At 44.7% G+C, this 24,152-nt stretch overlaps 1 protein-coding gene across 1 annotated transcript in view; it reads right to left on the bottom strand.

The window, feature by feature from the left end:
* Nucleotides 1-12,181: 12,181 nt before the first annotated feature.
* The window catches only part of LOC120709727 (protein argonaute 4A-like), a 32,831-nt gene continuing 20,860 nt past the window's right edge, over nucleotides 12,182-24,152 (bottom strand). Inside the window, exons 10-24 of the mRNA XM_039995388.1 lie at nucleotides 15,562-15,678; nucleotides 15,372-15,479; nucleotides 15,209-15,271; nucleotides 15,005-15,118; nucleotides 14,763-14,931; nucleotides 14,556-14,671; nucleotides 14,296-14,430; nucleotides 14,044-14,171; nucleotides 13,893-13,955; nucleotides 13,655-13,718; nucleotides 13,449-13,563; nucleotides 13,000-13,073; nucleotides 12,770-12,861; nucleotides 12,631-12,662; nucleotides 12,182-12,537 (exon numbers count right to left, since the gene is read on the bottom strand). Coding sequence (XP_039851322.1) covers nucleotides 12,374-12,537; nucleotides 12,631-12,662; nucleotides 12,770-12,861; nucleotides 13,000-13,073; nucleotides 13,449-13,563; nucleotides 13,655-13,718; nucleotides 13,893-13,955; nucleotides 14,044-14,171; nucleotides 14,296-14,430; nucleotides 14,556-14,671; nucleotides 14,763-14,931; nucleotides 15,005-15,118; nucleotides 15,209-15,271; nucleotides 15,372-15,479; nucleotides 15,562-15,678 — 1,554 coding nt within the window. The 3' untranslated portion in view covers nucleotides 12,182-12,373. The remainder of the gene's footprint in view (nucleotides 12,538-12,630; nucleotides 12,663-12,769; nucleotides 12,862-12,999; nucleotides 13,074-13,448; nucleotides 13,564-13,654; nucleotides 13,719-13,892; nucleotides 13,956-14,043; nucleotides 14,172-14,295; nucleotides 14,431-14,555; nucleotides 14,672-14,762; nucleotides 14,932-15,004; nucleotides 15,119-15,208; nucleotides 15,272-15,371; nucleotides 15,480-15,561; nucleotides 15,679-24,152) is intronic.

The following is a 24,152-nucleotide window of genomic DNA, read 5'->3' as shown; positions in this document are numbered from 1 at the left end:
ACAATTAATCGCCCGCTCTTGGATTGGGTAATCACACTTCTACAAATCCCCCCTCCCACCCCCTACGCCCCTCCCCTTGCATGTTAATACGATGGCTCAGATTGAAGTTTGCACGGTTTGCACGGAAAAGTTGGTTTGCACCTGATATATTCCCTTTGACTAGCTAGGTATATAGAGAAATATATTAAGATTTATAATACCAACTAAATGAACTGATGGATTTAATGAGATGATTCCATGTTGTAGTTGGTGTATTTTTATTTTATTTTTTATATAAAATCATCAAAAATAGATAAATTTAAACTTTATATATATATATAACTAAAGCGATCTAGATTCTAGAATAGAACAGGACGCAGCAGGAATATAATTGTACTCTGACTAGGCAGCAGTGTGCTCACTAGCGACGATGGTGTCGATTTCCAAAACAACGGTGGCTATCCAGCATCAGACAGCAGTATGGGCTGAGCGTATCGTCCGTAATCTCGTCCCCCGACTAAACTAATCCATCGAGTACTCGTCGCCCTCTGAAGAAACGGTGCGTTTCCACCTAATGCCTCCAGTTAAATAAGCGATCAAGCGATTGCCCTAGATATGGTAGGAGATACGTGACAAATATAGAATCGCCGGCGAGCAAATGGGCTGATCCCTGCATGTTCCCCCGCCGGCTGGGACGTGTGTCGACGGCAGAAACCGCCGGGAGACGCCTCGCGCCTCGACAGCGAGGAGGCGATTTGGGGAAAATTCGGACGTGTAATCTAGCTAAAAGAAGGCGTGTGGCCTTTTAATTTGCTGCTCTTTTTTCTTTGCCCCGGGATGCAGGCTTTGCGTGTATTCGATCGTGCTGTCAGCCTGTCACATATTGGATGCTATTCCAGCCGTTCCAAATTATTTATAAGTCGTTTTGATTTTTCTAGATGTATAAATTTCTGGGAAATTTGTCCAAAGTATACTGCAAAAAGCATGGTTTTGTACATCATACATCGTCAAACTCGATTTAGTATTCAGCACACTGTGAAAGAGTGCATTGGTCTGCTATACACCACACTGAATAAACTAAACATTAGTGGCTCAAAAAAGGATGAAAAGACCATTTTACTCTTGAACTCACCTTTCATCATATTCCCACACACACTTATTTGCTTCATCCTCTCTTCTCCTCCGACCTCTGCTGCTGCTCGGCTTCTGCCGGCGCGAGGGTGGAGGGCGGCGACAGCTGCGGGCGTGGAGGAGACCGCGACCGCGCCGCCCTGGAGGAGCCCACGATCGCGGCGGCCGTCGTGCGCGCGTCCGCCCATCACATGGAGCCAGCGACCACGTCGCATCGTCCGTGCCCACCCAGCTCCGTCTGCCTTGCTCCCGCCTGTCGTGGGATCCCCAGAAAGCCTGATTGCATCCACAGGAAGCCCAGCATGATGGCAGCCTCCATCTGCGCGGCGGCGCTGGTTGTGACGAGCACGAGCCAGCCAGCGTCGGCGAGCAGTGCGGCCAAGGGGGCGCGATGGCGCAATGGAAGTGAGGAGGCGACGGGTGGGACCCGCTCCAAGGGCCAATTTAGTCCTTTTACTGTTCCCTCTCTTATGTCCGGTTCGAAAAGCTATTTTTTAAGGAATGATGTGGCGCATACAAATTCGTATTTTCACGGTGTCTTTCAACCTAAATCGAAGAGTGGGATGTGCTGCCCACCAAACCACGTTTTAGTGGTGTGCTATAGACAAAAAAGTGCTAGATTTTACTATACAACTATATATATACACTGTGTCTAGATATACAGAAAATATTGTGCATCTAAATTTGTCAAAATATCCTATATATAATTTGGAAAGGAGTGAGTAGCTAGGTTTATACTAAGATTAGTTGACAAAGGATTAGTGTAGTTTTATGTAGTCAGATGATGGCGTGTGCAGGATTTAACCTAACATCCCAACTTATTACTAACTTGCAACACGGGTCCTTCTGGGGGAGCAGGGTGTGAAAAGTTGGCGCATGGCCGGCCACTGGCATATTTTTTGTTGGATGATAACGAAACAGTAGCAGACGAAGTATGATTGTCTCTTCCATCATACATAAATATATAATGACACGTATATGGGGTCAATCATGCTGCTTGGACAACTGGAATGCAACGGAAAGAGAAAAAAATAGGGGGTCAACGTCGTCTTGGAGGAAACGAAGTCAAGGAAAACGGAGCTGAGATGCCACGGAGTTAAGCAATAAAACAATAGACAGTACCAGTAGGTGACAGTGTTATAAAAGAAACAGTAGGCGACAGGTGTTATATAATTAATTCACCAATGATTTGTTTTCGTCTCTCCTACTAGTGCTGTTAATTAAGGCCGTGTTTAGTTCCCCTTAAAATCCCAAAAAAATTCCAGTGCTACAGTAATTCCGAACGTTTGACCACTAATTAGAAGTCTTAAGTGTGGATAACTGACAAAACTCATTCCATAACCCCCGGGTGTAATTTCGAGACGAATTTTTTAAGCTTAATTAGGTCATAATTGGACAACATCGTGCTACAGTAATAATCTCTAATGAGAGATTAATTAGGCTCGTTAGATTCGTCTCGCGATTTAGAACCCATCCGTATAAAAAGTTTTATAAATAAATTTTATTTAGTACATCTAAATGCCAAGATTCAATTTCCAAATTTTTTGGAAAACGGAACTAAACACAGCCTAAAGATTCTTTAGTTGAATCAAGTACCTGTCCAACTAAAGTTATGTCATGTTTATCTGAATTTATTCTTGGATGAAACAGTATATATCGAGTTGCCGGTCCAATCTTGTATAAGTGTTTGTATGTGTGAGTGTGTCCATCCATGTGGAGCGTTTTGTGTTTTGCGTGTCCGCATCATCTTGATTGTATTTCTAAAAGGTATTGATTTCTTTCAAACCCAAACATTTTCTAACAAGGTAGAAATATTTCAAGTTTGCATAAATAAAATACAGCCACCAATTCGGGGACTCTAATCATCATTGTCACACAATAACCGTTGCATCATCTGATTAGCTGCTTCTGCGTGAAAATTGAAAATATCAAGCCAAGTTAATCCCGTACTTTCTTATAACTTACATAGCTATGACATTTTGAAAAATAACCCAAAGTACATCGTGTAGTCTATGATGCTTCCTAATAAGTTAGAAAGTGAATGATCCATTTTAATCCGAAACATTAAATAAAACATGACACTAACACTAGTATGATCCATGATGTTTTTACAATAGCAAACAAAAGGTATGTGATCGTGCAATAAAAACATATTGAAACAGGAAGCTCAAGAGGTGATACGTACGTTGAAGCGGGGTCAATGCAGAGGGCACCGAATGCGCTGTTTCAAATGGACCACTCGTAGTGGTCGGTCGAGCTTGGTCGATGTAGCCATACTAACTGCACATGTTCGTTGTGCAGTTGTGTCTCTAGGCAGTACTGGTGCGCAGTCATTAGGCAGTACTGGTGCGCAGTCATCAGGATGTAGTGGAACGCAGCGAGCAGTTGCGCAGAGATGTGCTTCCAAAAACTTGGTCAGCCTCTACTTGGTGCAAAGTCTCAAAGAAAGCGGAGTTTCGGATCCTTCTCTGTCGACGAACTGTGCGCCCAGATGACCAGGACCACTCTGTTGTGCTGGCAACCAGCAGCAGTGTTTTTCTCTCACACCAAATTAATAACAACCACCAGCCATCAGCTAGTCAGTAGTATTTGTCTTTCATAGCAAATCAGCACCAGCAACCAGCCACAGCCAGCCGAACAAAATGAACGAGGTTGCAAAAGTAAATCGTGCTTGGCTCGACTTAGTATGCCTCGACGAGCGAGCAGGCACCCTCATGTGGCACCCTGCTATCCTCCAACTTCTTATCAGGTATAGACAAACTCCACCTTATAAGTTGGTTTGAAGCCTTCTTTACGTAACATAGGTGGTCTTGGAATTATTTTATTAATGACTTAATAAATCTAGGCCCAACTAATCCAATAATAGATAAATTGGCTTAATAAACTTGGTCCAATTAATCCAACATAAATGATAAAGTTTCCTATCGGCAACTTATGAGTGTTCATTTTCTTGCAACAAGTTCTCACCAAAATTACAAAATTCAAATAAATCCCCAAAGTAAATCCGATGGAATTGTTTTTTTAAGAGCCTCAGCGATCATTTGTAAACCTATACTGCACACCTATCTTGAACAGCTTAAATTAATAAACTATAGTTAAGATAAGAATTGGCTGGTCCATTAGACTTTCTTAATTGCCGCCATACTAGATCAGATGGCATAGCTCGTCTCCTTGCTAATTAAACCATAAACAACGCCAACTTGGTCGATCTGCCTTTATACGAGCCCAGATTACACGATCAGAGTGACGCAGTGCCCAACAAGATAGCTGAAGAAGAAGCAAGTAGCCACCGGCCCACTTGAGAGAGCACCAAAAGGAAAGCGAAGGCATCTGTCTGTCGCTCGTCAGTCATCAGCATACCCGTTGCATCGCCGTGCCATCCTGGGTGTAGCTAGGGCAGGTTCATTGCATCCAGCAGTGCTCCGTTCCATTTGCAGGTATGGGCCGCCAGGGCTGGGATCCCAAGCTCTCGGATGCTCTTCAATTTGCGGCCGGCCGTGGTTGGGTAGGGTAGCGGATGGCATGAAACTGGACAGGGCAGGTTCACTGAACTGAATCCGGACTCCGGGGGGCCAAGCCGGTCACTGCACATGTATGTCTGAAAACCTTGTTGGGATCATATGCTTCCTTGCTTGATCTTGTTACTGGATGTGGACATTTCATTGCGCCGTGTTCTGTTCCTTGAAAGATCCTATTTACACATCTAGGAGTAGATCGAGTGGGAGAGGCCTTTACAGAGCAAGAAATGTCGCCATCTTTGCCGCCGTGTAGGTCGGAGTCCGCCGGAGTAGTCGAAGCAGTGGCGGTGACGACGGTCGGAGGGGCACCGGAGTCGGAGAGGATGACAGCGGCTTGATGCAGAGGTGACAGAGGCGCCGGCCAGTGGCGACGCCGAGCCGGTGGCGCTTCCCGTCGCTCTCAGCCCCCCTCTCTGATCGGTCTAGGTTTTGGACGGTGGGAACTCTAGCTGCAGCGGCGAACCTCGTGCCTAGTGCCGCTGGTCCTCACCTCCTTTTATGGGGCTGCGCGACGGGGGCCCACCAGCCTTCCATGGGCTGGGTGCCCCCGATCAGGGCGCGAGTCAGGGTCCATTTGGTCCGTTGGGCCCAAATGGTGGAGATCAATACTAACATTCTCCCCCTTGATCTCATCTTGTCTTTTTACTTATCTCAATCTTTACTTTCAACATTTTTTTTATTCTTTGTTTACCTACTCCATCACGGATTAGTGCATATGAGCATGCCTCATCGTCACGGTCAATAACCGATAGACTTAACAGCTACAACACACCTTTCGGTTCTGAAATAGGTACTTTAACTTTGGGCCCTTTATTGTCCGGAAAACATAGGCTATACCGTAAACCCATGTCGACTGTGTGTTCTCTGTACACACTGGGCGGCAAGCCTTTAGTAAGCGGATCCGCAACAACTTTCTGTCATTTAAACTCACAATCCATTTCAATCATGATTCCGGACTTTCTCCTTTACAACGTATAACTTTGTGTCAATGTGTTTGGCACCACAGTTGACTTGTTGTCACAGGAGCAAACTATTTTAATGGTTATTGCTGCTGTCAACCATTATCAACTCCGGGTAAAGGTTCCCTTAACTATTTTGCCTGTCCCTCGGCCTCGTATCATGCTATACCATGTCTTTGCTTCACATTGATGATAATTATTTCATTTTGGAGCTTTTCCACACAAAACCTCCAAGTGTGAAAGTTAGCGACAATTGTGGATTTCGCTACACATTTCACATGTTCTACTTTTGTACTCACAATCTTTTGAGAGTACTTGATCTTTCCAACTTAGCATGAGGCCGACATTCTCAATTTTGTTCCAGTGATCTATATCTGGATTGAACTTTTGCCAAAATAACCCGGATACACAAAATATGTCAGGGTAAGTTCTTTACTTGCGCGCCTGTAAAACTTCCAACAGCTGAAGCATATGGATTCCTGGAACATTAAGGTTCCCAAAACCATTACCCTTGACAATAGGAACAGGCGTAGGTTTACTCCTTTGCATACTTCATTTCTTTAGAATCTTTTCTAAGTATGCCTTTGTTGTAACCATAATACCCCTTTTTTTTATCTCAATGAGTTTCAATTCTTAGAATGAAAACCAACCACCGAGATAAAAATTTGAGGACAAGAATTCTTTATCTGAAATAGCATATTAACACCACTACTAATGGGTAGGGTGTTATCTTTAAGTTGTGGAAATAAAATTTCCCATTCTTTAACTTTCTTTAAAACTTTCTTTAAAAAACTATTGTCCTCCTCAATCTCTTTAAACCCAAATTTTTCTTACTATTTCTATGAACTTTAGATACCACCATCTCAAGGCTTTAAATGAGTTTCTTCTTGTGGTATCTCATATATTCTTTCTTTCCATGACAAAACGTCAAGTAGTGTCATGTAAATATTTCTTCTCTTTGTGTGAAACTTTTGTCACAAGCCTTGTGTTATATCTTTCATCATTTCCTCTAGAGTCACATTTCTCTTTGTAGGTCCATTACAACCTATTGTGGTGACTCTTTTAGGAATTATTTTCCTTTTCCATGGATTTAGCCCATAGAATTCTCGTGACTTCTTCAAATGAGGTGGAATCAACTTCCATTTCTTTTCTTGGTACATTGTTTTCTATATATGGTTGTTGTTGCTCTTTGCCAAAAGGCAATAGACTCTATAGGCTCTTGCATAACAAGACCCTTCTTTATATTATTCATCTTCTTTGAAAAGCTAACAACAGGTGTTGTATACAACATCAACAAGTATGAGAAACTTATTGCTCCTGAATCATCGAAGTGGACACGCATTTCTACTTCTCTTCAAAGCTTACCATGCTCCCCCAGATTTTGCCATATTTTGTAAATATGGCGTATCAGTAAATCTCTTTATTTGGGTTATCTGTTAAAAACTTTATATGTGCTCTGTAAGCACCATCTTACTATCTTTGAGGGTCGTCCAGCATAAATACTGGAATTTAGCCATTTCTTTACATAGGGGTATCAGTATAGTGACCGTTGTACTCCCCCTGACGGTCACATTCAATTTTAATAGATCACCTCTTGCTTTTCAATGCACATTTCAGAGGAGTATCTTTCTAACTATCTCACATTTCTCCCCCTCGAAATGTGGCATGAACTTTTCTGCCACAATTTCGAAAACTATTCTCAACTTTCGTGAATGAGGAAACTTTTATTTCTTATTTCATCCACATGATTACGACATGCAGAATCAATTAATTTGTTACTTTGTATGGGAGTACTTTTTACTCATTTTACTTTGAAAACTCAATAGAGTCCTTTATTCAATATGGCAGTACCTTTTCCTCGATTCACTTCACGAACTTAATAGAGTCCTTTATTACTAGTAATTTAGCAAGTCACGCTCGCATATCTTTCTTATCTTGAGGTTCGCATGCAACTTTCCATTCTTTTTAAACTCATTGAGTGCTTAATCACTGTGACACAATAGAAGTACCCGATCAATTCTAGAATAGCAAAACTACTCCAAACTTTTCTCCCAGTGTGGGATAAACCAGTACATGAGTCATCACAACTTTCTCCCGCCATGCAGGATTAGCACTATGCCAACTTTATTCCGTCATGCGGGTTATTTCATACTTTTCCAAACAAAAATGTCAGGATCAGTTCATATCAAAATTCAGAAATAAATCTGAATATTCCATGACACACATGCTTAATCCGACGTTGATCAAATTAAACATGTATTGACTTATCACAACTTTGAATGAACTCAAAATGAATTCTTCTTGATAGAGAGTACATAAGAGACATTTCTCAAAATGAACTCTTATTGCTTTATCTACTCTTCTTGGATAAATATCCTGAGTCCTTTTCCTATCAAGCCGTTCTTTACAGAGAATATATTCTCTTATGTAATGACCTTCTTTCTTTCTGAGTCACAAGTACCCAGTTCAATGTCTTTAGTCCATCAAGGACAACATAGAACTCTTTGTCTGAAAAGTCAATAATCAATACTTTAAGTTCTATTCTAAATCACCGTTGGGCAGAAATAGAATAATCTTTTAAATTAATTCTGTATCACCGTTGGGCAGAAACGGAATCAATGTATGGAAAACTCAATAAACTTTAAAACCATATATCTGCTTCTCAAAATTAAATTCTCCCGTTGGTTCGAATTTAATTAGAGGATAATCAACTTTATTGCAACAAAAACTAGAAAATATATTTTTTCTAGTTTAAGAGCAGTTCTTTATCTATTCTCTGAAAATGGTCACTTTGATGCAAGATTTACCAGAGACTTTAAACTTTAAGGTATGATTCATGAAAAATTATAGTACTGTTATCATCAACATTGGTCAGAAAATAACAATACCATAATTAACTTTAAAATTTCTCTTCTTTGAGAATTATCTTTATAATTCCAGTGATGCTCAACTTTGAGACTCCAAATGGCATAAAAAAATACCAAAACTCAACTTTAACTTTAAACAGCGGAAGCTTTTCTATCTTTTCCCCACAGAGAAAAACTCATTTAAGACTTTTGGGCTATTCTTCCAATTAAATCTTCTCGTTGGTTCCGACTTAATTGAAAGATAGCATTGTATGAAAACATAAATATTTTCCTTTCTTTGTGGCAGCGGAAAACTTTTCTTTCTTTTCAGAAACAATACTTTGTACTCATTTTCTCTCTAAACAATTTATCTCGTTGGTTCAAAATTGATTAGAGATAAAACTATACAAAACTTACTCAAAGTAAGTTCTTTAATCATGCTCTCAAAAGTAATTCTCTTGTTGCTTTCAATTAAAATTAAGAGCAACAACTTTCAAACTTTACAGCAAACACATGTAAAACTTTTAAGCATTACTGTACTCATTCTAATCTCTAAACAAAATTACACATTGGTGCAAAATTGAATGGAGATCAAACTATCTAATATTTCATCAAAAATTGCTTCTAAAAATAAGAAAACTATTGACAAAAACTTACTGTGCTATACTCTGCCTCCAGCCCAAACGACAAAAGCTGTCTCGGCCCGCAGCATCCCGCGCAGCCCAACGGCCAGCGCTCGGCCCGCTCGCGGCTCAACTCGCTGGGCCGAGTCGGCCTCGACATGCCTTCACAGCCCGCTAAGCCGGCCCATGGCCCAGCTCGCAAGCCTGGAGCCGGTCCGGCCGCCAGCCGCCGTCGGATGGGATCGAACGGCCACCCGCCGATTTCGGCGAGGCAAAAACCGGCGGCCGGTGCATCCTCCCCAAACCCTAGCGCACTTTTCTCCATCCCTAAGCTCTCCCGAGCCGGGTCCGGCGGCAGCCCTCGCCGGCGCGTCGCGACAGGCCGGCCCCCTCGCCATGGTCGCACGCAAGGGCCCGGTGCCTTCCTTTCTCTTTCCGTCCACCCCCCCTTTCTTTCTGCCGCGTCATTCGGAGCGGTAGTGGCCGATGCGGCTCACCGGTGGAGACGGCAGCGTCGGTGCAGACCCCCTCGCCGGCGCGCGCGCCCGCTCGTGTGCGGACGCGCCGCCGTCGAGCGGCCTTGCATCGGTGCCCAAGCCCGCATGGAGCAGCGGCTCGGGTCTTCTTCCCGCACGCGGAGGCTATGGCACGCCGGCGAGCCGATGCCCTGGCTTTTCTTTCCGCGCAGCCATGGATGGCGGTGGAGCAGCAGCAGGTGCGTGCCCTCTGCTCTTTCTTTGTTAGGGTTAGTGATTGCTTTCAACTTTCAACTTCGATTCGAGATCGAGTTGCATCTTGTTCTGTCTCTGTTTCTGTCGATTCGCAAAAGAATCCTTTCCAAATCGATCTACTCGATAGATCGGCTCTGATGCCAATGAAAGATCCTATTTACACATCTAGGAGTAGATCGAGTGGGAGAGGCCTTTACAGAGCAAGAAATGTCGCCATCTTTGCCGCCGTGTAGGTCGGAGTCCGCCGGAGTAGTCGAAGCAGTGGCGGTGACGACGGTCGGAGGGGCACCGGAGTCGGAGAGGATGACGGCGGCTTGATGCAGAGGTGACAGAGGCGCCGGCCAGTGGCGACGCCGAGCCGGTGGCGCTTCCCGTCGCTCTCAGCCCCCCTCTCTGATCGGTCTAGGTTTTGGATGGTGGGAACTCTAGCTGCAGCGGCGAACCTCGTGCCTAGTGCCGCTGGTCCTCACCTCCTTTTATGGGGCTGCGCGACGGGGGCCCACCAGCCTTCCATGGGCTGGGTGCCCCCGATCAGGGCGCGAGTCAGGGTCCATTTGGTCCGTTGGGCCCAAATGGTGGAGATCAATACTAACATTCCTGTCCTTACACACGTGAAAACAATGGAGCAGATTTTCTTTGGTTGTTTAGTAGATCCGAGGATTCCTTGCAGTACTGCTACGTCAATGATCTCATCCGTTTAGCAGTATTCTGCTGAGTGAAACTGTGAAAGGGTGGTGAATTTAGACATGGCCGTAGTTTATCTCTAATGTTTTTCTACCGATTATGTCCTCCAATTTTTTGGTTCGTAGGTATAGTAAAAACTGTATATTTAGAAAAGACAAAGCAACAAATAATTTGGAACAAAGGAAGTAGCATCCGATGTTCAAAAAGGCGCTAGATGGTTTCTAGGCGGTGACCCACCGCCTAGAGCCTAAGCGAGCTTAGGCGAGCCTAGTCGTTTCAAGGCGATTTGCTAGGCGGTGCTATATATATATATATATTTCTTGTCATACACATCAACTATCTCTAAAAAAAAAGAAAACTTGAGAATAATGGGCCTAAAGTTAGATAGAAAGCCCATCAAGCAGCCCAACCCAAGTCTCAACCCTAGTTTATCCCTAGCCTCAACCTTATCCTCCACCCACCCTCCTCCTCCACCCGTCTCTGCTGCCCAGGCCGCCGCCACCCTCCCGCCCCTGCTTCCTCCGTTGCCCAGGACGACGTCGCCCGCCCGCCTATGCCTCCTCCTCCTCCTCCACCACCTGCTCGGTCTCAGCCTCCTCCGCCACCGTCCAGCGCACGCCGCCGCCGCCGCCTCTCAGGCTCCCACCTCCTCCACCGCTGCTTCCGCTTGATGTCCCTTCCTCCCTCGCCGGCGCATGGCCTCCCCACCTGGCGGATCTGCACGGCGGCCACCAGGGATGGAATTCCGGCCATCCTTTCACCGCCGACGAGCTGGCGCCGCCTAGGGGACCGCCTACCCCCATAGGCGAGGCGGGACCCCTCGCCTAGAGCTTAAGCGCGCCTAGGTGGACGCCTAATTCCGCCTTCTTGAACATTGGTAGCATCCATACTTAATTACTTATCCTCGTGAGATAGAAATTACTGTTGTGGCACGGTAAACCAAGTCAACTAATAATGTGGTAAATCATTTCATGTGCATGGTCAGTAGTTTATTGTTACAAACTAGACTTATTCCTGACCTTAGCCCAATATTGTATTTTGGACAATGATTTTTTAATGCCAACGAAATATGCAAAAATATATTTTCAAGGTGCACCGAAAAACTGGCATCTACCAGATAAATTTCACAGTTCTTAGTGGTCAAGGTCCACACCAAAACTGTAACAATTTCAATCATAATGTGCATACGAAATAAATATCTGTAGTAACCTAAGAAAATACTTCAGCGTCAACCCATTTGTACATCTCTCTTACAAACAATGTGTGGTTATTCCAGGGCAGCATGATAGCAAAACTTCACAATGCTAGGTCCCCAACCATTCCAAACTAGATCGCACTTATAACAACTAACAAACAACTAATATAAAAATAATGCTAAATGGTAACTAACAGGTTTAGTCGTAAATTTTACTGTGCATTTAGTCATTTTTCCCCAACAATCAATTAATTTGATTACAAATTAATTCAATTTCAGTCGATTTGTTAGCAGACAAAAAGCACCAAAAATATTTTTTTAGAGAAATTAGATGACGGGACAAATGTTAGTTAGCTTGGGGCCCCATCAGTCAGCCCAGGCCCATCAGTCACCTCCAGCTCCATCTGGCTGCCAAAATTTAAAAACAAGCCCGCCCACAATGAGCCTGCCAAAACGCACAGCTCGTACGCCTAATGATCTCAGCAACATCATCAGAATTTGCAATATCATTACCGTAGTCCTAATTGACCAAGTCCAATTAAACGAGTTGATGGTAGCAAGCAGAAGCATACAGGTCCAAACTCAAAAGCATAGTCCAGCCTTCAGAGTTTATGAACGCCAAAGCGAAGTTTGTTCAAGGAAAGCAAAAGCCAAGGTCGATCTGTCGACTGTCCTCGTGCAATTTCATCGGGTCATCCACGCCCAACTCAGCAGAAGAACATGGAGGACCTGACGCGGTCATTCAGCCGAGGCAGCTCTGGCACAGGTGCTGGACCGCCGCTGGCCGACGATCCTGTCTCTGATGACTCATCCAACTTGACAAACTGCCGCACCTGCGCTGCCGCCAGATGCGCGTAGTACACAGGAGCAACTGCATAAGCAAAACAATGTTCTGATCTGTCATAATGATCAGTTGAGCAATTGACCTGGAATTCACGAGGACAGAGAAGTAAGTTAAGCTTACCGACAGATATGGCTGAGGTGCTCCTCTGGTACCTGAAAGTTCACAACAATTGCAAGGTTAGACTGAGGAGTGCAAGGACCAAGTAACTGAAGTTTCTCTCTTTTTGGTTTTTGTTTGATGCAGTTTTCAGAGTGCATACACATAAGAGAGGGAGTGCACGAGCTCCTCCAGGTCATCAGGAGTGAAGCCGATCTCGTCATACAGCACGTGGTAATGTGTTGGCCTTGTCCCCTGTCAATGCAAGCACAAGCACAACCACAGCTCAATTAGATGAAACACACATTTCATAACTATCGTTCTATGAAGATCGATAAACACAATACTACAAAGACTATAAAGTGCATGAGCACATGTAGAGAATCCACTCACAATCCTGCCGGCGTGAGCACACATGTAGAAATCATAGCCCCTGTGGTGGCAGATTCCCTTGTCCACAACAGTACCTACACAATAGGGATGAAAACGGATCGGATACGGACGGATATCACTGATATCGTATTTGTTTTCATATTTGTGTTCGAATACGGATTCTGATACGGATAGTGTTAATTTTTGTCGGATAAAATTGTAATAGATATCGACATCATAAAAATATAACTTTTGAGCATTCGGATACGGATCGGTTACGGATAGTAGATACTCGGAATCGGATACGGACGGATAAAAACCCTTCCTGACCAGATCAAATTCAAATACGGTCGGAAAATATTCGTACCATTTACATCCCTACTACACACAGACACAGATTTAGCAACAACAATGAACTAACAAGATGAAAGGACACAATCAAAGGATCGTAAGTAAAACTTCTGGGTTACCAGCAGGAACATTAGACCCATCATTGCTATCTCTGAAAAACCTTGTGTGGTGATTCTTCTGCGCAACGATCACCATGAACTTGGGGGACCAATCGTCTTGGAGAAACTTGCATGCCTGCATCATCCATCATCATTCAGAAGAACAAGACTATAGAAAACGAGCAGAAGATGATGGCCGGGGCGATACAAATTGGAGGCATGTTTACCTCAATAATTTGCGGTAGCTCCTTGTTCAGCACCTGAGTAAACTGGCCCTCACTGACTCCATCCCTGGGAAGCAAGGCAACACAAGCCAACAACTAGTTGGAAAAGGCCAATAGGGGCGAAACATTGTTCAACTGACTTTAGATGCTTTTAATATTTTTTTCATTTTGAAACATGTAGGGTGTATGAATTGACAATGTCATAATTGACATTTTTCACCCACATCTTAGGACTGCTAACCTGAAAATGATAATTTGTTGCGGCAATTTTCTGCAGCTGTTACCAAAGTCTTCTATTAGCTCCCTAAAACAAATTTCGATCCCATATATCAAAATATATAAAAAAAACATCTTATTAGCAGGCACTTGTGAAAACTAAAGTAACACCGTACCTAATGAGGCCGCGATCATTATCTCCCTCTTGCTTGAACAAGGACTCAATCATCTCTAGCCTAGGTGACTGGGTGCAGACAGGAGCTCTGTATCTTGATATGAGAGGCCAATCCAAGGAACTTACAACCTAGGCAACATGGAAAAGCATGGTTTTACATCAATAAAATGATCAGCTAGAAGGTGCAACTAAGTTTCATATGCCACTTGCATCTAAAAATAGTGCAAAAAAGAGGCTAAAATGTACTACTTACCGCAGCAACGGATGGCAAATCACGTTGTGGTGAACCATGGGAAACATCCATGCCAAGGATCATGGTTGGAACCCGTGACACGAGAGGTATGGCATGCTTCTCTTCCATTTCCAGCAACGAGTTCAGCCCGCCAAGCTGATTAGAAACAGAAAGCAAGCCAAGGATTCAAAGGATCCATTGTTATGGTAAGATATGACAAGCACAACCAAAGAAAGCCATATATACCCCGTCACAGTATCAATGATGGCAGTGTGGAATACCTTAGCATTTATTTTCAGCAGCAAATTAGTGACATACTGATCGTTAATTACTGGAGGAGGACTTAAGCATTGTGTGACAATGCCAAAGTCCGCAAGACATGCCCGCTTCCATGGCCCTGACAAGAAAAAGAACAATAAACATTTTGATATTCTTAGAAGCAGTAGCGAAAACTGGAATTTGTCAGCCCAATCTGTAGAGAAGCAAACCATAAATGTCGCAGTTCTTCCTCTCAGGAAGAATACACAGTAGAAATGCTGGTGGCTTCTTGGGAAACCTTCTTTTTATCTGGTCAAACATGTCTTTCACCCTGTTTTGTGCAGGCGCCCGTCTCATTCTAGGGTTCTCCCCAATCACCGCGTCTTCAGGGTCGATTTGCTGCAAATAAATCTGGATGATCAGACATACTTTTTAGAAAGGTGCAAGATGGGATGTAGAACAATTAACTTACCATTCCCTTAGCTTTTCCACATTGGATGAGGCGTCGAACAAGATCCGGAATCTTACAACGTGAAGAAAAATCAACAACTACCCAACGGTTTACCGTGCTAGCTAGAATGAACCTCTGGGGTACACAATTGGCAATGTTACTGGCAACTGAACGCAACCATGAAAATTATTAGGAGTGTTGACACGAAAACATGAGCTCACTAACGTTGTTGTTGAAGTTCCACTTCCCTTGAGACACAAAAATATCTCGGCCACTCCCAGCTTTTAACTACACATGATAGTATTTTATCAGATATGCAAAGCTTTCTAACTCCAACTCATAAAAAAGAATTCAGGGAAAAGACGGCGATAGCTAAGTTCTGACAAACCTTTGGTGCATGAAGGAATCTACCATCAACTTGAGTAAACTCTGGAGCTATTGAGATGCCACACTTCTGCAGTATGCTGTCGGAATTATAGTTACTGAGCTTTAGAGCCTGGACATGATATTAAACATTAAAAAAGTTAATCAAACTAGGATAGGTAAGTGAACTGGTAGTTTTTGACATCAGGACTTACGACAGACAAGTCTGACTTCCTCTCACTAGGGTTACGCCGGGAATTCAGGACGAGCGAGGACCGTTGTGGCACTGTCAGAGCCTTTGTGTACCTTTGCAGCGAAACCAGATTGCATAGCTGAAAAACACTTAAAGACAAATGTAATGAGCAAAGGAAAGAAATATTTCAGCTGAACAATGATGGCACAACAAGAACAATGCTGACTTTTTGTTATGGTCGGCCGCGTGTACGAGCGCAGGAAACGTGGCTGAAGAAGTTAGGAACGTGTGTGTTTGCGTGTGTGTTTGAACTGATCGTGTGTTTCAGTTGTGTAATCAAAACTATAACTACTGTATTTGTGAAGTAAGGAAGTTACGCTAGAGATCGTTCTGATCTCTTGGCGCTTGCGTCTCTCTTGCCTGTGCTTGCATCTCGCCTCACGCTCGTGCCGCACGCTCATGCCGGCCGCCAAGGACGGCGTCGCGCCCTCGCCGCCGCCGGGAGCCGAGTCCCCGGCCGCCCGTCCACCACGACTACAATCTCAGATGCTCGCACTCTGACAATCTGGTATCAGTCGTCTCCACTATGTCTGGGACCTCCGCCGCGATTTCCTCCGCCGTAACCGCCGCGGGCACCTCTGCAGCGGCCGCACCCGTCATGCTGCCCAGCGCCGCCCCCGCCACTGCATTCGCCGCAAGCGCCGCAACCGGCGCGCCATCGATTTCCATCCCAGCACCCACCTCCGTCGCCACAAATTCACCGGCAACCGGCAACCCCGCCGCCGCGCTGGACACCTTGACGACGGCGATCTACGGCCTCCAACGACAGATGGGGCAATTCGCCACCCGTCTGTCCGACATCGAGCGCCGTTCACCATCACCCGGCGACTCTCAGTTTCCACAGCTGAGCGCTGGCCCTTCCCACACTCCGCGTCCTCCGCCATCCTGCCAAGCATACGGATTGCCGGGCTATGGTGGCATCCCTGCCCCACAGCTGGAACCGGCCGTGATTGTCCACTCCGCTCCAGCAAGCCGCCCAGTTCCCATCACCCAAATCCAACTATACGTGTAGCCCGCGTATTTACGCGGCTAGTATTAAAAATTCAAAAATTTGCATGTCATTGTACCCTTACTCATACATCATCCTATTCATTATCGTAAATTATGTCTTATTGTTGATTAAAACAATTCAACTATGATCTACCTATAATAATAATTTGATTTGTTGATCTTTAATAATATTATGCAGATAATTATTCTTATTGTCATTTTATTTTGATTGATTGTCGTTTGCTTTAGTTTTTATTAATAATATATATTTGTAACTGATACATAGCTAAATGATATTTTATATTTAATTTTTCATAATGGCATTGGTGGGTGATTTTTAATTAGGCACAGGGGTATTTTAGGCTAATTTTTATCGTAATAGCAGTGGTGGGTAATTTTTATTTTTCTATTTTCTTCGATTAACGTGTGAATTTCTAGACTTTGAGAGTGAATATGGAGGCTTCGTTTGTTGGCCAAATAATAAGATAATAGATTCCCACACTCCCCATCAGCCATTCCACATCTTCCGCCACCACACAACCTTGAACCCCCGCCTGCTGAGGACGACGGCCTCAGCATTCCACGCTACCACAAACTCTCTTTCCCCACCTATGATGGAAAAGAAGATCCCTTAGGCTGGCTAATAAGTGTGAGCATTTCTTCAGAGCCCAGCGCACGAGAGAAGCTGACAAAGTTTGGTTGGCATCCTTCCACCTCACTGGGATTTCTCAGCACTGGTTTTACATGCTTGAACGCGATGCCGGCGACATCAATGCCATATCCTGGTCTGCCTTCCGATCATTGTGCCGGCAACGCTTTGGACCACCTCTCGGAACCAATCACCTGTTGGACCTTGCACGACTCCAATTCCGTGGGTCCGTTGCTGATTATCAAGAGGCATTCCAGGCTCGTTTGGCACATGCTGGCTACTTATCCCCGAAGCAACAGGTGCAGCTGTTCACCGGAGGACTGCCGGATCCCATCCGTACCGACGTCGAGCTTCAAGCACCAGCTGATTTACAGCGTGCCATGTCCCTAGCATGAGCGTATGAACGCCGAGCAGCGGCCCTGACATCCAACCCTGCCCGTTCGAACAGACCCCCACAGCGCTAGGGACAGCTCTACACGCCGGTTTCATCATCTGCAGCACCTTCACAACAGCTGGCCGTTGTACCAACAGCAAATCCCCCACCCAAACAATTCAAGAGGCTGTCACCACAAGAGATGGCCGAGCGTCGACGCCAAGGCCTTTGTTACAATTGTGATGAGCCATATGTCCGGGGCCACAAGTGCCCCAGGCTGTTCTACTTAGAGGTCACTGATTTTGATGAAGCCGAAGATACTGAACACAATACTGATGGTGAGCCTCAAGATCAGCCTCCTTTAATCTCATTGCATGCAATTGCTGGATTCACTACAAATGACACAATGAAGATCCGAGTGAGAATTGGCGAGTCTGAGTTGATTGCCTTACTAGACTCTGGCTCCACATCCAACTTTATCAGCATGGAGGCAGCACAGAATCTCGGGTTACACTTTCATGACAGTGTGGGAGCTAGCGTGATTGTTGCCAATGGGGACCGAGTGGTGTGTCGTGGACTTGCCCGTGATGTTGCAACTAGGATTGGGTCGGAATTCTTCACCATTGAGTGCTACGCCATTCCACTGGACTGTTTTGACATGGTGCTTGGCATTTCCTTCCTCAAAACATTGGGCCCGATCATCTGGGATTTTGATGAGTTGTTCATGTCCTTCTGGCATCGTGGCCATCGCGTGCGATGGCGAGGCATTGACTCCCCACAGAGAAGCATACCATCAACTGGTAGCCTCCATGCATTGAATACTACAGAGCAACCACTCCTGGACACACTGCTGGATTCATTTCAGGATGTGTTTGCACAGCCCACGGGACTTCCACCAGCAAGAGAATGTGATCACCGCATACATCTGTTGCCACAGACAGCTCCAGTAGCAGTCCGGCCATATCGCTATCCACACCTGCAGAAAGATGAATTAGAGAGTCAATGCAAATCAATGCTGGAGCAAGGGATAATTCGTATGCCCCTCTCACACACCTGCAGGAGTGTCAATGGACGTGGACAAGGTGCAGGCAGTTCGCGCTTGGCCACAACCACAGTCAGTTCGGGCACTCCGAGGATTTCTAGGACTTGCTGGCTATTATAGAAGATTTATAAAGGATTATGGTATATTGGCTGCCCCTCTCACACACTTGCTAAAAAAGGAGCAATTCCATTGGTCAGAAGCAGCCGAGCACTCTTTCACAGCTCTCAAGGAAGCACTGTCATCTGCTCCTGTCTTACACTTGCCCAATTTTTTCAAGCCATTCTTGGTCGACTGTGATGCCTCAGGAACAGGATTTGGTGCTGTGCTGCACCAAGGTGAAGGACCCCTTGCATTTTTCAGCAAACCATTTGCAGCTCGACACCTGAAACTTGCAGCTTATGAAAGAGAGTTAATTGGCTTAGTACAAGCTGTGCGACACTGGAGGCCCTACTTGTGGGGGAGAAAGTTCATTGTGAGAACAGACCATTATGCACTGAAATTTATGCTTGATCAACGTTTGTCCACAGTCCCTCAACATCAGTGGATCAGCAAACTATTTGGATTTGATTTCTCTGTAGAGTATCGGCCTGGCCGCCTCAACACAGTTGCTGATGCCCTTTCTCGCCGAGATCAACTGGACTTAAACCTGAATACTATATCCACGCCATCCTTTGAACTCTTTTCTGAACTGCGCCGTGAGATCAATGCAGACACCAGCCTGCAACATCTCCGGGATAACATCGCTGTCCTTCATGGTGACCCATGGCGTTCAGACCAAGGACTGGTTCTAAAGGGTACTCGTGTGTATATACCACTAGTAGAGTGCCCGTGCGTTGCTACGGGTCCTTTGTTACGATGCGATATATGTAAAAAGTCGTTATTTGTTGACATGCGGTATAGACATATTGCGATAACATTAAGACAAAGATAATTAATATTGTCACCAGTTCAAGAAATTAACAGGACAATGGAAAATACAAACGTTCGTAGCTAGTAATTACAAATAAAAAAACGATCTAGGAAGTGAGCACTTCTTTGTAGACGATATTCTTGGTAAGTGTGCCATCTAATTCGCTAATCTCATCATTAGTCGTTGCAGCGAGAACTTTGAGTCTGCTTCTGGCTGTAGCTCGTGACATAGCGACATATAGCTGTCCGTGTGAGAACACCGGGTTAGGGAGGTAGACTCCAACATGAGGGATCGTTTGCCCCTGAGCTTTATTGATAGTCATTGCAAAGCTCACTCTAACAGGGAACTGTTTCCTCTTGAACCTAAATGGGAACATTTCATCATCCGAAGGACATAAAGGTATGCGTGGGAGGAAGACTCGCTTTCCCACGTGTTGACCCAGCACTATCTCTGCATCGATGGTGTTCCTCTGAAATGCTCGCATCACCAACCTCGTTCCATTACACAAGCCATTTGGTGGGTCAAGATTCCTGAGCAATATCACTGGACAATTAACCTTAAGCTTTAGGATGTGAGGCGGCAAACCATTCGGTGTCAAAGAATTCAAGAACTCAGATGGGTAGTGATTGTTTGGATCATCAACTGCACAATCAAAGTTGTGATAGATCATTTGCTGTCCTAGGAAGCGTTCGATGAGCTTCATGTTTATGCCATCGACGTTCTCATTCCTAGTTGATAGAATAGCTCGTGATGTGATGTAGTTTTGAATTTGTCATGTTTTCCTCTAGCATTGGGAAAACCACATCAATGAGGTCATTGATGTTAGATTCTTCACCGGTGTAAGGGACACATATATCGCTAGGTAGCCTTACGTAGTCCTGATCAATGGTTTCCTCAACACCATTTCCGATGCGCAACAAGTAATCTGAAAACCAAGGATCTGACTGAGCCCTCATATTCTGCACAAGCCTCAACTGATGCATGTAGTCCCATAGGTAAGATCTACGCAGCGTTGAGTTAATTATTTGTGCCCTTGTACCCTTCCGTATGACCGGAAGCACCTGTCTAAAGTCACCTCCAAAGACAATCGTCTTTCCACCAAACGGTAAACCAGGCTTATCCATGATGTCTCTCATGCTCTTATCAAGTGCCTCAATTGCTTGTCTTTTTGTCATCGTGGCTTCATCCCACAATATAAGTGAAGCACGACGAAGAAGTGTTGCCGTCCCACTTTGCTTGGTAAAGTTACACACACCACCGTCTTGTATGCTAAGTGGAATTTTGAATCTTGAATGTGCAGTTCTACCTCTAGGCATGATGGAAGCAGCTACACCGGACGTTGCAGTAGCTATCGCTATATTTCCATTGTTCCGAACTCTGGCTAGCATTGCATTGTATAGGAATGTCTTTCCTGTTCCTCCGGGGCCGTCAACAAAGAAAACACCTCCAGTACCACTATCGACGGATGCTAATATAGTGTCATAAGCTTGCCTTTGTTCACGATTGAGGTATGACACAACTGATAGGTGTTCATTGTCTAATTCAATATTGGTCTCCTCAAATATTTCCCGTACCACACCAGACATGTCGTCATTTGAGCCAGAAATCTCTGGAAGAGGGAATAATGTTATATCCTTACCCATCGACTGGAGGATATTTCTAATATCTATCAACACCATCTGTTGTACTGCATTTGAATCGCTTTGGCCCCGCTGGAAGTCATCAGACATTGCTTGTAAGTGCTTATCCCAGAGACCTCGCACATTGCTAGGCTCACAGAAGACCAAAATCGTAGCAAACAACCTTCGGAGAGACGAAGGCATATGGAAAACTTCAGCCTCAGTCAAGCATTCATCGATGCTACTATCTGCCTCAATAAGACCTCTTTTCTCAGCAGCCTCTCGGAAGGTAGGATAGACAATTCCTTCAAATGATCTTAGATGTTCGTATGAAGTCGGTCCTCGTACGTGGTTCAGCAACACTCTTAGATAATATCTCTCCCCCTCAGCAGGATGTGCAGAAATGATCCGTCCAACCTGTGTTCGCTGCTGTCTTGGTTTCCATTTCTTCGGCCTACTCTCCCAAACTGCATGTTCTGGAAACTCTCTATATAGTAGGGTTCGAGCCCATGGGAATTCTTGGTTTGCCTTAAAGAACTGAGTTAACATTGATTTCTCAACACCCTGTGCTTCCAAAACATTACGCACATCGGCATTCTCATTGTAGGAAACAAGATGCATGCCTGGAAGATGAAGTTGTAGCTGTAGAACAGGGGTGAGATACCATTTAGATCAAACCCATATATTCTCCATAATGCCTCCTGCGGGCCCACCCATCTAGCATCTCTGAAATTTTCTATCTCGTTAATCTCCTAATTGCCATCTGCATCATTTACAGACACGGATGCCCTATCGTGGCCCTTATAGATGTACTTGTAAAGGTATTTCACAGCTTGAATGCTCGAGCAAACCTCAACATTCAAGTGACAATCATACCTTCTCAATAGCTTCGGACAATAAGGCACGACCCACCTATTGTCCATGTCATGTCCTCTAACTAATTCTGTCTCTCCATCCTCCCTTCTTCTATATATTGGGTAAGAGTCCTTCCCTTGGAGAGTTGTGGTCTGAAACTGGCGTGGATAATGGCACTTGCATTGACCATCTCTCATACAGGGGTTACGTCTATTTAAAGAACCACATGGCCCATGCATCATGTGTTTGGCAACCATTTCACGAAGCTGGGGATACTTGTCCTTATTTGGAAGCTCCGCCGAGATAACAGCATCGTACTGTTCTGGGCTTGTTAGTTTGTAGGGGGATTGCATGATAAGGAGGAAGTGTGCATGTGGCAAACCCCTTTTCTGGAACTCAATGACATGAACTTGTGCTGCCACAACCCCAAGGATGTGTTTATGGAATAGCTGGTGTTTGAGGTCTTCTAATTTGGCTTTAAATACTCGCACAACAAGATCCGGTCGGTCCTGTGGTGTCTGGCCCGGTTCAAGCTCTCTAACTATTTCTTCCCAGTTAGGATTACAAGTCATAGTGAGAAAGAAATCTGGTTTTCCATACTTTTGCACCAAGGCCATAGCATCCATGTATCTCCGTCTCATATCCCTTCCTCCACCAATAAATGATGCCGGTAGCACCCATCTTTTGCCAACTCTACGTGCTCGAACCTCTCCAGCACATAAAGTGTCAACTAAGCCCTGGTACAGATCAGCTCGTATTCTCGATTGGTTGTGAAGGATATAGTTGAGCCGTGTTGTTTCAAGCTTGATATATGTATCCACAGCGAACTGCTGGAATAGACGCTTACCATGCAAGATGGTGTTGAATATACCACGGCGCATCTGGAATTTGTAGCAATAGTATTCGCGCATCGTGACGCACAACTGGCTATTAGTGTCTGATAATGATAAAAGATGCATGCGGTTAGTTAATTATTGGATCGGATCAAGAGTTGAAATCATCTGAAAAAATAAGGCAATTTCTCACATAACGTACCTGGATTGTCAGGTTGTGTGGATGGCCTAATGACCTGGCCAGGATTAACACCAACCTTTGGTATTTCTAGGATGCCACCCAAGCTCGCCCCTAGGAAAGAAGAGAGGGTATGACAAAGGGTCATAACATCCATGATGAGGCTTGATGGAGTAACATCTGTTATAGTTGCCAAACAGGGTTATGCCACGGTCAATATGTTGGTAAATCTCATTCCCCTCAACCCATACAGCGGCCACCTCTGACGTCAATGGTGCATTGTAGGTTCTCTGGTCTAGTTTGTAGTCAGTATTAAGGAAAATACGACACTCATCCATGTTCTCGACCTATCCTAAGCTCCTAAATGTTTCAGAAGTAAAGGGTTGGCTCTTAGTATATCCACCAAACTCGCAATGATAGAACGGTCTCTTGCTTGGAACAACTCAAATTGAGCCTTTCGAAAACGATGTGAAAGGCTAGGGTCATCATCGTAGAAGTATAGTTGCAAGTGGCTTGAATTCTCATCTCTTTTTCCAAAGGAGTGTAGGTTGTGGTAAATTTGTCCATTCGCTTTGAAGGTATATACTCCATCTCTTGTGCTTGCAAGGTTTTGGTCGTAATCACAAGCAAAGGTTGTGAACGAAAAATGTCCATTGAACCATCTTGTATGATCTTTGAAATGTTGTGAGTTTGGGTCCTGGCTGGTATACAACAGTCGAAGCTCTTCAGGCGGCTCAGGCATCTCAATCTTGATCCTTCCCATCTCGGCAACAAAATCCCAACGGCTCATATTCAAACCTCTTTGCACCGCAATGGCAGCAGTCTGGCACCGACTTCAACATATGAGTGCTTTCAAGTAGGTTCTGGTATACGATGTCACCAAACTCAAGGTTGTTTGAGCCCACCACAGCGGCATCATTAGTGCCATTGAAATTTGTTACAACAGAAAAGTTAGGAACATGTGTGGTGCATCTAGCCGCCGCTCTTGGGTATCTTCGAACTTGTCTCGCTAGCCTTTGTTCTGGTCTCTCATTTGCATACCGTTCTCTGGCGCGCGCGCGTCTGCTTGCAACTTGTTCAGGTGTCATGCTTGCACGACGTGCT

The sequence above is a fragment of the Panicum virgatum genome, chromosome 5K, assembly GCF_016808335.1.
Source record: "Panicum virgatum strain AP13 chromosome 5K, P.virgatum_v5, whole genome shotgun sequence".
Classification (NCBI taxonomy): Eukaryota; Viridiplantae; Streptophyta; class Magnoliopsida; order Poales; family Poaceae; genus Panicum; species Panicum virgatum.
The sequence above is the reverse complement of the archived record's forward strand: the minus strand, read 5'-3'. Positions and strand labels throughout refer to the sequence as shown.